Source organism: Myiozetetes cayanensis, unplaced genomic scaffold (genome assembly GCF_022539395.1).
Source record: "Myiozetetes cayanensis isolate MyiCay16 unplaced genomic scaffold, myiCay2020 scf7, whole genome shotgun sequence".
NCBI classification, from domain to species: Eukaryota; Metazoa; Chordata; class Aves; order Passeriformes; family Tyrannidae; genus Myiozetetes; species Myiozetetes cayanensis.
The window spans coordinates 9,901,115-9,912,805 of record NW_026087964.1 but is presented as its reverse complement, the minus strand read 5'-3'; the positions used below and the strand labels follow the sequence as shown (position 1 = coordinate 9,912,805).

The following is an 11,691-nucleotide window of genomic DNA, read 5'->3' as shown; positions in this document are numbered from 1 at the left end:
AACAACAAAAAAACCCCAAACAAAACAAAAAACCAAGATCCCATACAACTGAACTCAAAACATTAAGAACTACATAAAAAAGTACATGCTTCTTGATTAGTGTCAAGTCCCAAAAGTGAAATTCCATGATTAGAAGTAATAAGGCCTTCATCTTGCTACTAAACATCTGATTTAAAACAAATTTTTCTAGGATTCTTCTTCCCAAAATTGAGACCAGCATGTACCAGGGGACTTGGTTTTCGCTCTCATGTTTCAGATTTACAGATGGAAGATTTTTTTTTTACATGGTACAAACATTATTGTGAATGACAAAGTTTTGTATTTAGCAGCTTTTGCTGCTGTTTCTCAGTGTGGTTTAGGAAACTTAGTTCTACTTAAAAACATGAAAAATGAAGAAAAATAATTCCAGTTCTTGCCACATTTAATGCACTTTTCAGGAGAGCAGAACAGTAATTAACATCCTTTTGATACCTTTTCCATATGCTCTCAGGAGGGAGAAGAAAGAGTTCCTAAATTAGGCTATTGAGTAAAAGGCTCAGTTCTGTTTTTATTGAAATCTCAGTTACTGAAAGAAAGCATCTTTTCCTTCTAATTAGTAAGATAACAGAAGTGATTTGTTTACTAGGAACATGTGAGAAGTTTAACTCTAGTTTCAACGATTTCAGCACTGTATTTTATTGTAGTCTGCAATTTCTGGTCCCTCCCCACCTTTTTTTTAAACCAACTTCACAGGTGCTTAAATGCAAGCCAGGTGACCTTCATGTTTAAAAAACTGATGAGGCCAAGCAGATTTCTGCAGACCTGTGAGCTATTCAGATCATGGTGAGAACTAATGAGAACCTCAGCTAACCTGTACAGTTTTCCCAAACCCATGTCCTGACAACCCAGCACCCACTGCACCAGTCCCTATGGGTGAGCTCTCATGAGCTGTTTAAAGCAACACTTGGGAAAAACAGATAAGAGAAACAAGTCAGTTTAAAACACAACTTCAAGACTTTACCTCTCTTATGTCTTCGTTGCCTTCTTTGATATTCTCTGTTGCACCCACAACTAATTGATGGATATTGTCAATATCAGTTTCCTGTTTAAAAAAGAAATAAAATTGAGAAACAGTAATGAATGTTAGGAAAAATAACACTTCCAAGCACTTGGGGAACAGGCAGAACTCAAAAATAAAATCAAATCTGCTATTACTAACATCTTTGTTTCATTGATGCAAAGGCATAGAGTAATTACAATTAAGTTGTAACTTCTTTATCTGTGATTGTTATGAGGCTGAATGGAGACCACCAAGATCAGTAGGAAGTCTCTCACTTATCCAGAATCAAATTTAACCTGTCTGATATTTCCCAGCTCTTTTGGAAGAGGTGGCACAATTTCCAGAAAGGATGTTATTAAAGAACACATTTAACAGAACACCAGTTCTGAGGCAGAGGAATCATCCTAGCACATATGTTGTATTTTCCATTCCCAGTATGCGCTAATAAGTAACAACAGTGAATATCTTGATTTTGAATTTGAAAAACACAAATCTTTTCCTTCACATTTGCTCCAAAGACTCACTGATCTTACGTTTACACATTGCATGCAAGCAAGACCAAAGTATCCCCAAGAAAATCTTCAAGCTGTACTTGCTGCCGCAGTATTAAAATACACTAACCTGTTGCAAGACTTTCTCAGTGAATATCTCTTGTAGTCTGGAGATTTCCACCACTTTTCCTTCAATTTGTCTTGGCAAAGAAGAGAAATACTCCATTAAAAAACTAAGTGAAAACATGTCTTGCTGTTGCAGATTGAGACTCTCCAGTCCAGTAAGTGGCCACTGTCAGCCTTCAGTGGGGCAGCACTAGCCTGTGATCAGGGCTCGGATGTTCCTGGTTGGAAAACAACCAGCCCATAGAGGAGCCCTGGAAAAGGCATTACCCAGCAGCGCTCAGCAAGCTGCCTTCACTGCCAGGGTTCATCTGTCTCCCTTCTTCCATCTCATATAACATCATGTTGAGCCCTAAGCACTTGATTTTAACATACCCTCTTTATATGCTACTGTGACCTGTGGAATTCACCTTGCCTAGGACTAACAATCCAGAAACCAGTTTCTAGCTTGAGTAGTTGTTCAAGTGTTCTGCACAGCAAGGGAGGGTGAATGGTGCTACTGTAAGCATAGCCAGGTCTCTGCTCAGGGTCAGTGATGGCTCCTCCCCCACTGCTGTCTGTGTATGCAGCGGAAAATGGGATGGGAGTGGAAAACCGAGTATTTTAAAACGTGGGTAAGGGAGAATGTAAGCCTTCCCAATTTAACCAGTACTATTCTATATAGTTTGTGTGACCCTCAGAATCATTTTTTACACTGTGGGACAGCACACAGCACCTTTCCTGGGTGCTCCTGTTTCATCCCGCCTCTTCCCACACCACTCCAGTTGGGGCAGGCAGATGTCGTGCAGCCAGTAAACTGTGCCCCAGTCTGTTGAGTAACAGAAAATTGTACCTGACTTCATCAAAGAGATTGTTCATTTCACCAACAAGTCTCTGGTTCTCCTGTTCAAACTGGAAAAAGGAAGGAAATGACACACATGAGTTCAGATGCTTGGACTCAGGGACCCTTCTTAATGCCCATGGCAATCAACCAACTCCCACCCTTTCCTTGCCATCCATTACAGTATGTCTCAGCTAAAACAGTCTTAAAGTTACTCAAATTACTTAGCAGTAAGGAAGGATATAGTGGATGAATCTTTTTATATTATTTTAGAAATTTTAGTGGAGAAATCTTTCATGCTTGTGAAAGCATGTGATTCTCTTGCACTGTCATTTACATTCATGTACTGCTGGGGGAATGAAGTTTAGGAGCCTTTAGATTTTGCTGCAGTATGAAATACTTTATAAATGCACTGGCTTTAGTTATTCCAGAAGAGCTCTTCCATTTAAAACTCATGAGTATTTAATGAAACATTTAAATATATTGTTAACACTGCATTTGTCAAATACAGGCATAAATAGAAGGCTTTATGCAGGGAAATAAGCTTTGGCTTTTCAAGCGTACCTGACTCCCAGATAATTTGGGACTCATTACAGAACAAGTGACCATGCATTAAGTATGACGACAGGATTTGTGGAAACAAAATATGCACAGCCATAATATTGGAGAGAAGGGTCTCCCAGTGGATCTTACTGGAAACCATGTGATGAGGGCTGTTTTAGCATTAGGACACACAGAGCTCGGATTTTCATTTCAAAGGGCCTGCATGAGTTTGGTCTTAGGGTCTGAAAGCCAATGGGGGCCTGCAGCTCCCTGCTTGCTGCCCCCAGCTGCTCTCAGGGAGCTCTGCAGCCTGTCTGTCCCAGCCAAAAAGTCCTGCCATCAGGGACAGCAGAGCAGTTCCTCTGGGAAGGGTCACAGGCCCAATGTTGGAGGGGGCAGGGGAAGCTTATTCAAGGTGTCCTAGCAGTTCTCTTGGGCCAAAGCCTCAGTAACAGCTGGCCCTTCGTGGTGTGGACACAACTGACCAAGGCTTTGCACTTCTGTCACAAAGCTAGGAAACACCTGTCCTGTGCAATTACACAGCAGGAGCACGCAGGATACGCATTTCTGCTGGAAACATTGCTGCTAGGTGCTTCTGGCAAACCCAAGTGAGATACACTGCAGTGTGAGTGCCAGAAAACAGGATTCAGAATGCAAAGAATTGGACAATGGAGCTGTGCAAGAGAGTGAGCCCTGTTCCAGTTCAGTTAATCTCCCCATTTTGAACTATCCTATGTAACACACTAGGACTTTGGCATAATTCAATCATGCTGCAGTTTCATTAGCAGTAAAAATGCAGCAGTCCTCTCAGCCACCTGGCAAGGACTCATTATCCTTCTGAAGGCAGAGCAGAGTGTTGTCAAAGGTGGAAATGCCAACAAAACAGCACTGCTTACAGTTCCAACTTGGTTCTCAGTCGGTGCCACAGGAATTGCTCGCTATCTGAGCACATACCCAACAATTAAGCTGGCAAGAAAAGGAGACACTGCCCAAAGAAAGTAAGGATTTGAAAAAATACAGTCCTGAGCAAAAAGCAAAAGAAGAGAGAGGGAAAGGGTCTGAATCCCAAAGCACTATGGTTATACCATGGGTTGTGTTAGAACAGTGAAAGGCAAATGGGGACTTTTCTTTCAGAGCAATGCTACTGAAATAGCTGAAAATGAAGCACTTGATACTCAAAGTAATTTAAACAACAGTCATGAAGATGCAAAATGAAAATTATGACAGACATTTCACCTGAGCCACTGCTTCTCTCACAGAGCCATTCTGTAGAAGTACATTTACATGGGCACATTTGCTGAGATCTTTGGCACCCCACTGTGATCCCTCCACCCTGCCCCAATTGTGCCACCAGCATCTCTATCCAGATCTTCGTAAGATCTTCCTTATACAGCTTGTGCAACACCTCTTGTGTGTTGCTTCAGGTACTGATGTGAGCATCCCCTGAAATGATCTGCAGTGTTCCAGCTGAAACTTCTACCCTATCAAATACTAAGAGAAGCCTAAAGCTTGTACACTACTGAGGGTGCAAACGATCTAGTGAAAATCATGTGAAAATTACTGAGTGCAGCCACTGAGGAATTTGTCCTGCTCCTCTCTCTGCCTACAAATCCTAAGCAAGTGATGCTTGTCTGATTTCACAGTATGACATTTTAGCTCATTAACCACTCCTTCCTCCTGAGTTTTCTGGGAGATTAGTAAACTGAATCCCACCACAGGGCCAGACAAGATAGGACTGGCTTAAGGGAGAGTAGAGAGCAGGAGCTGTGCAAGGATTCTGCACTGACACAGAGCAGCCCAGAAAAGTAGGAAATTGAGAACAGGCAAGGCAGCTTTCACAGCCTTCACCTTTATTCCCTCCATCACCTCCCACACCGTTGCCCCTGTCCCCTACACTTTGTGCTGTAACATTTTTCATCTTATTTCAGGCCCATCAGAGCCTCAGAGAAACAGTACCTGACTCTCTGTAAGGAGCATATTAAATGTCAACTGCATGCCTTAAGGTGAAGTTGTTACTGCTAAAAATCAGAAATTTGTAGATTTAATCTCACAGAAGCGAGTGTTAAATGACAGGTATGTTTGAAGAAGGGTAACAGTGAATCTCATAGAAAACAGTTTAGTTTCCTGACATGGGCAATTTTTGTCATGAAGTATAAAGAAAAATTACTTTTTATTTCCTTAACATACAGATTTCTTTTTGTACTAGAGGTTCACTGTCTACCTGATTGGCAAGAACAGCTTTCTCTCTTTGGTTAAAGGATTCCAGAGAGTCTAAGAGGAGGGTTATTGGGCACTGTCACCTTCACTGTGGGGTAGAGGCCTCAGTGAAGGCATCCAGCCCCATGAGCTGAGTGGGAACAGAGCAACATACTACACAGTTCCCTGAAGTCCCGTTGATTTCCACTCTAAAGATCCAATGGTTTTGTTAAATAAGAAAATATTGGTGTTGCAAGTCATTGCTGTCAGTAGTGACTCCTCCTACAGAGCAGACCATTTGTTAAAATATAATTGCTTAAAATACAGTGATATTTACTTCATAGCGGTGGATGGCTAAAGGTGTTTCACCACTGCACTCCTTTATGTTCACACCACTGTATGTCTGGTTTTGGCAGAGTCACCTCACAACAAAGCCAAGGAACAGAGCAGTGAAACAGAGCCACGAGTTCTAGTGCTGGGATGACTGGTTGCTCCTTGAGCGACTAAGTGGGGCCACCAAGCTGTAATTGTTTTTCTGACTTCTGTAAGGATAAGTATTTCTGTAAAATACTCAACATCAGAAATTCCCTATTTTGCTGCCTTAGTAAAACTGAGATGACAACTAATTTAGAAGACAGATTTTTAATAGAGAAACAGTGAATGATTTTAATCCCTTATAAATAGCACAAATCCACTTGAGAAAGTATTCTTTAAAAAGTCCCTTTGATACTTAAAATCCTCCACTGGCACAGATTACCTTCTAAACTGCTAAATGATCTTTGCAACTTGAAATCATGGCTGATGAAGCACTTGGCACAGACAGCAGTTAAGATATGCTAAAACAGTCAATTTAACAAAGGGTTAGAGCACTGAACACATCATATACCAGTGTGTCACAAAGGGATTTACATGATGGGAACCTAAAACTAAGCTCTAGCAGTCAGTAGAGCTCAATATATTTATGGCTTATTGAAGTAGCCTCTTTTATGATAGTGAAATATTCTGTTAGCAAAATATAGCATAAAGTGACAAACTGCTTAATATATGGCTAAAAATCTAATGCATAAAAGAAATAATCACCACTTCTTTTTGTTACACCATAAAAGAAATCATTAGATATGCTGTTCCTGAATTTAAGACAAAGCCAACCAAAAAAAGATAGAGAAGATATTTTTACAACTCTAAATGTCAGAGCCAGATTTTTCCCCAGTTAATGCAACCAGAAGATATCTGCTCACAGTAACTATAAAAACCCTTAATACACCTGTACTCAGAGTTATAAACTGAAATTTATTGTGCAAATCATGCAATAACCTACAAACATTTTGAACAATTTCAGGCTCTCTCCTGAGAATAAAATACTGATAGAAATTGCTGCTCTAGCAATATGACAGTGCTTTAATTCATTATTTTATCTACAGGAAGGATCACAGAACCATGACTGAGATTTGTTAAGTATGATTTGACACACAACATATCCCAGTTTAAAACCAACACAGCAGTTGTGTAACCTACCCTCTTTATAGAACCGTTTGGGATGGAAAAGACCTCTGAGATCAAGTCCAATTACTAAGCCAGCACTGCCAAGGCCACTACTACCATGTTCCTAAGTCCTATGTCTACATATCTTTTAAATCCCTCCAGGGATTGTGACTCCACTACTTCCCTGTGCAGCCTGTTCCAGTGCTTGACAACCCTTTCAGTGAAGAAATTTTTCCTAAGATCCAATCTGAACTTGCCCTGGGGCAACTTGAAGGCATTTCATCTTGTCCTGTCACTTGTTACCTGGGAGAAGACACCGACCTCCATCTGGATACAACCTCCTTTCAGGGAGTTGTAGAGAGTGATGAGGTTTCCCTTGAGCCTCCTTTTCTCCAGGTTAAACACCCCCAGCTCCCTCAGCCTCTCCTCACAGGACCTGTGCTCCAGACACTTCACCAGCTCCACTGCCCTTCTCTGGACACACTCCAGCACCTCAATGTCCTTCTTGCAGTGAAAGGCCCAAAACTGAACACAGGATTGAAGGTCCTTTCCCAATGGGCAGTTTTCCAGTCACTCTTCCCTCAGCCTGTAGCACTGCCTGGGGTTGTTGTGACCCAAGGGCAGGGCCTGGCTCCTGGCCTTGTTGAATCTCATACAATTGGTCTCAGCCCATCGATCCAGCCTGTCCAGACCCCTCTGCAGAGCCTTCCTGCCCTCCAGCAGATCAACACTCCCACCCAACTTGGTGTCATCTGCGAACTGACAGAGGGTGCACTCAGTCCCCTTGTCCAGATCATTGATAAAGATATTAAACAGGAGTGGCCGCAGTACTGAGCCCTGGGGGACACCCCTTGTGACCAGCCACCAGCTGGATTTAACTCCATTCACCACCACTCTCTGGGCCTGGACATCTGACCATTTTTACCCAGCAAATAGTGCACCTGTCCAAGCCACAAGCAGCCAGTTTCTCCAGGAGAATGCTGTGGGAAATGGTGTCAAAGGCTTTACTGAGTAAAGTTAGAGATGTCTCTAGGTAGAGACATCCACAGCCTTTCCCTAATCCACTAAGTGGATCACCTCATCTTAGAAGATCATGTTGGTCAAGCAGGACTCACCTTTCATAAATCCATGTTGGCTGAGCCTGATCCCCTGGTTGTCCTGCAAGTGCTGTATAATGTCACTCAAAATGATCTGTTCCATGACCTTCCCCAGCACTGAGGTCAGGCTGATAGGGCTGTAGTTCCCCAGATCCTCATTCCAGCCCTTCTGGGCTGACGGGTGTCACATTTAGTGGCCTCCAATCAACTGGGACCCCTCCAGTTATCCAGGACTGCTGGTAAATGACGCAACATGCCTCAGTGAGCATTTGCACCAGCATCCTCAGTACCCTTGGCTGGATCCTACTCAAACCATAGACTTGTGTATGTCTAAGTGGCAAAGCAGGTCCACTGATCATTTCCCCTTGGATTATGAGAGCTTCATTCTGCTCCTCATCCCTGTCTTCCAGCTCAGCACTGGGTATCTGAGAACAACTGGTCTTACTATTAAAGAATGAGGCAAAGAAGATATTAGGTACCTCAGCCTTGTCCTCAGGCTTTGTTAGTTTCCCCTCATGTCCTGTACTTGATGGAGATTCTCCTTAGCCCTCCTTTTGTTGCCAATGCATTTCTAAAAACATTTCTTTATTGTCTTCTACTGCAGTAGCCAGATTAAGTTCTAGGTGGCTTTGGCCCTTCTAATTTTCTCCCTGCATAACTTTAACCTCTCCTTGCATAACTTAAAGGATTTAGATGAGCAGTGAAGAAAGCAATGCACATTCAAATGCTCAGATTATATCCTAGTTACACCTACATTTACACCTTGGATACAGATTTACCTGAAAATCAGAATAATGGATCTAGTGAATTTAAAGTCTTTTAGGAATGAAATTATATAGAATCCAACTTTTACTAATAAAGGTCAACTCTTAGCTCTAAGTTTCCTCAAAAAGGCACTGAAAGAGCAGTTTTTCTGTGGAATAGTCACCACATACATCTCTAGTGTTTGTAATTCAGCTAATTATAGTGTTCTAAAACAGAACAACAAACCTAAGGGGAAAAAAATCTGTCCACAGAACAGAGAGGTGGTTTGCACAGCATCTACATATTGGAGCAACATTTACATTTGAAACCTGCTGTGTACAAATACATATTACACAAATATACCACTCTGTTTACAGTTTGTCAACTCCTATAATATGTATTCAAAGCCAACAGAAAAGAACTACGTGACAAGAAATGACCCTCATTGGGGAAGGCTGTTCTGCTGAGAGGAGGGTGTTGTAGTGGTACCTACCCTTTGTATGCTTTTTTCAATTCTACTTTTTTACTATCAGTACTAACACTCATAATAATAATGGCCAGTCTTCGCGAGCGAAGATCCGGGGAAGGTCTTTCCACCTTCCAGCCTGCGCATTGGATTTTTTAGGTGAGACACAGTGTGCGCGGAACTGAGCCCACCCTTTAATCCTAAGGTTCATCTGCCGGGGCCAAGCGAGCTTGGACGGTGGCAGCGAGGTCCTTAGGACGTAGGTGGGTTGCCTTTAAGGGCTAACGAGCCCCACCTGCCCGGGAGTGGCCCTGACCGGGAATCGAACCCGGGTCTCCGCGGTGGTAGCGCGGCGCCTTTACCCCCTAGACCACCAGGGGCTCCTACTAACACTCAAGTAATGCCTAATAAGCAGTTTTGGATTGGACATTTTAGGAGTCCAGAAATCTTTCAAATCATTAAACTATGAACATAGATTTCTGTCTTATCTGCAGCCTTACTCTGAAAAGTATAAAGGTATGATAGGATTTCATGAAAAAGAAATGTATTTACTCCCAAAATACCATGACAAGGGATGTAACAAACACATTTAAAACTTAATTACAGTGTGAGGCCTATAAAACACAACCCCCATTTAGCAGTCAGTCAGAAGGCCCTGTCAGAATCATCACCTCTGATTCTCATTTCCCCCGTTCCTCTGGAAGCAAGGGGGCTCATGGTATTGTGACTAAAGACAGGAGAATGAAAATATGCAAAAAGCTCTCTTTAATATGAAAACAGAAAGCAGGAGTAAGTCTTCAGATTTTAGAGTGGCACTCAAGAACACTATGAGAGCACACAGAGCAGCCTCTGAAGAACCTTTCCTCTTTAGCAAACCAAACCATAATTACATGCAACTTACTCATCTCTGACTGGAAGGGTGATGCATAGCATGTCTGGGAACACTTCTAATAACTGCCAAGGAAGCTTCACAAACTCATTCTGCAGCAGCCCTCTCCGTTAGTTAAACTGTTCTGAAATCTGCACAACTACTGACTGAAATATATTTTTGATTTACTTCATATAAACCCAAGGCAATGTGTGCTTACGTAGAGAGGTTTTCTAAGAATTTTGAACTCTGTTCAAAATGATACATTTTAGGGATAATCAAAAAATCTGAGAAGTTGTCAGCAACCATGACTTTGTCAGAAATTTTCTACTATATCAGTTCAACTGTAAGCATAATTGGATCAATCAGTACATAAACATGCTAATAACAGGGAAATGCAAAAAAGTTAAAATTCATGAAATTCTGTTGTGACATATCTATTCTTTCTAGGAAACCAATCTGATTTTAATAATAAAAAAATAAAAAGAAATAAAATGAAGTATAACTTTATAGTTAAACAGTACAACTGCTTAAGTTGTGCCCTAAAAACAGTCCAAGAAAAAAAGTGCCAACACTTTATTCTTTCAGAAGTTTCATAATGCTGCTTCTGATGTTGCCTTGCCTTCTATTGTTTCCTGACCAAAAAAAAGCAGCTAATGATTGTAATTTTTAAAAAGCAATTTTAATTTCAATTGTTGAAAATTAGTTGTACTAATTTCATGTCTCCATGTAAATATTTTGTAGCAATTTTAAATATTAGTTGCTACCAGAAGAACCAGGAAGTCACATGCAAATGGTGTATCTTGTTATGGCATTATTCTGCATAAAATGAATGTTAAAAATTAATTTGGATGAATCTGTACTATCATTTTAACACATAAGAATACTGCAGAAAATATGATAAAACAGACAATAAGACACAGGATAAACTTACCATTTGTATTTCTTCAGGTGACAGCTCATCTTCTCCTTTGCCATCCCCCCATAATCCAAGGTTACTTTGGGCATCAGGCAGATTCCTGTCTGTAAAAAAACCACCAAACACTTGAGACAATACAGGGCACTGAATAGTAAAGTGAAAATAACTTTTCAGCCATGTTAGACTGCTGATGAAATTGTTGTATCTCCTTTGTCATAACTGGGATTCACCCTACATTTACAGCATGAAATTACATTGAAAACCTTTAACATCCAAACTGGGCCAAAAGCCTTTGTGCATGTTTAATTTAGGAACTAGAAGGAGTCACACTAACATACCTACAGTGAAAGATGTAAAACAACTCACAATGCACTAAGAGTTTTTAGGGCACAAAATACTGTAGCAGTCGTCTTCCAACAGACAAAACCACACAATTTTCAAAATAACAGTCTATATGCAAACTATTATCTTCCAATGAGACTTGACAGTACCACCAGCTACTCATTCCAAAAACTAAAAACAGAATTTCAAAGATAATTTGTGCAAAGTTCACAGGACAAACTCCATTTCCTCATGCTGTTCAAACTTCCTGTTACAGCTCAAATCCCACACCACACTGTGCAAGGGGTCTTCCTGCATATAACAGGAATCAGCTCCAATCTCAGAAATTAACCTCAACACATCAAAGCTGCTTCATCTATTTCAGCAGTACTTCCCCTTTGATTAAAGCTAATCATCTGCATAAATCTTTGCAGGAGTTGGGCATAAAAGATCTTGAACAGCTATTTCTGGGATATTCCCTTCTGGAAGATTTAATTTTAGGTTTAATTATACACTTCTGATTATAGACAAAGAAGTTAGAACGGTGAAGAAAAGAAACTATGCTAAAGGAACCTACGGTTT

General features: G+C 41.0%; 1 protein-coding gene and 1 non-coding gene across 2 annotated transcripts in view; both read right to left on the bottom strand.

Annotated features, from left to right (window-relative positions):
• The window catches only part of STX18 (syntaxin 18), a 64,092-nt gene that overhangs the window by 3,016 nt on the left and 49,385 nt on the right, over positions 1 to 11,691 (bottom strand). The window contains exons 7-10 of the mRNA XM_050338593.1: positions 10,804 to 10,892; positions 2,486 to 2,544; positions 1,661 to 1,730; positions 1,001 to 1,081 (exon numbers count right to left, since the gene is read on the bottom strand). Of these exons, the coding sequence (XP_050194550.1) occupies positions 1,001 to 1,081; positions 1,661 to 1,730; positions 2,486 to 2,544; positions 10,804 to 10,892 (299 nt within the window). The remainder of the gene's footprint in view (positions 1 to 1,000; positions 1,082 to 1,660; positions 1,731 to 2,485; positions 2,545 to 10,803; positions 10,893 to 11,691) is intronic.
• On the bottom strand, positions 9,309 to 9,382 carry TRNAG-ACC (transfer RNA glycine (anticodon ACC)). Its single transcript has one exon. It is a non-coding gene; the product is annotated as a tRNA-Gly (tRNA).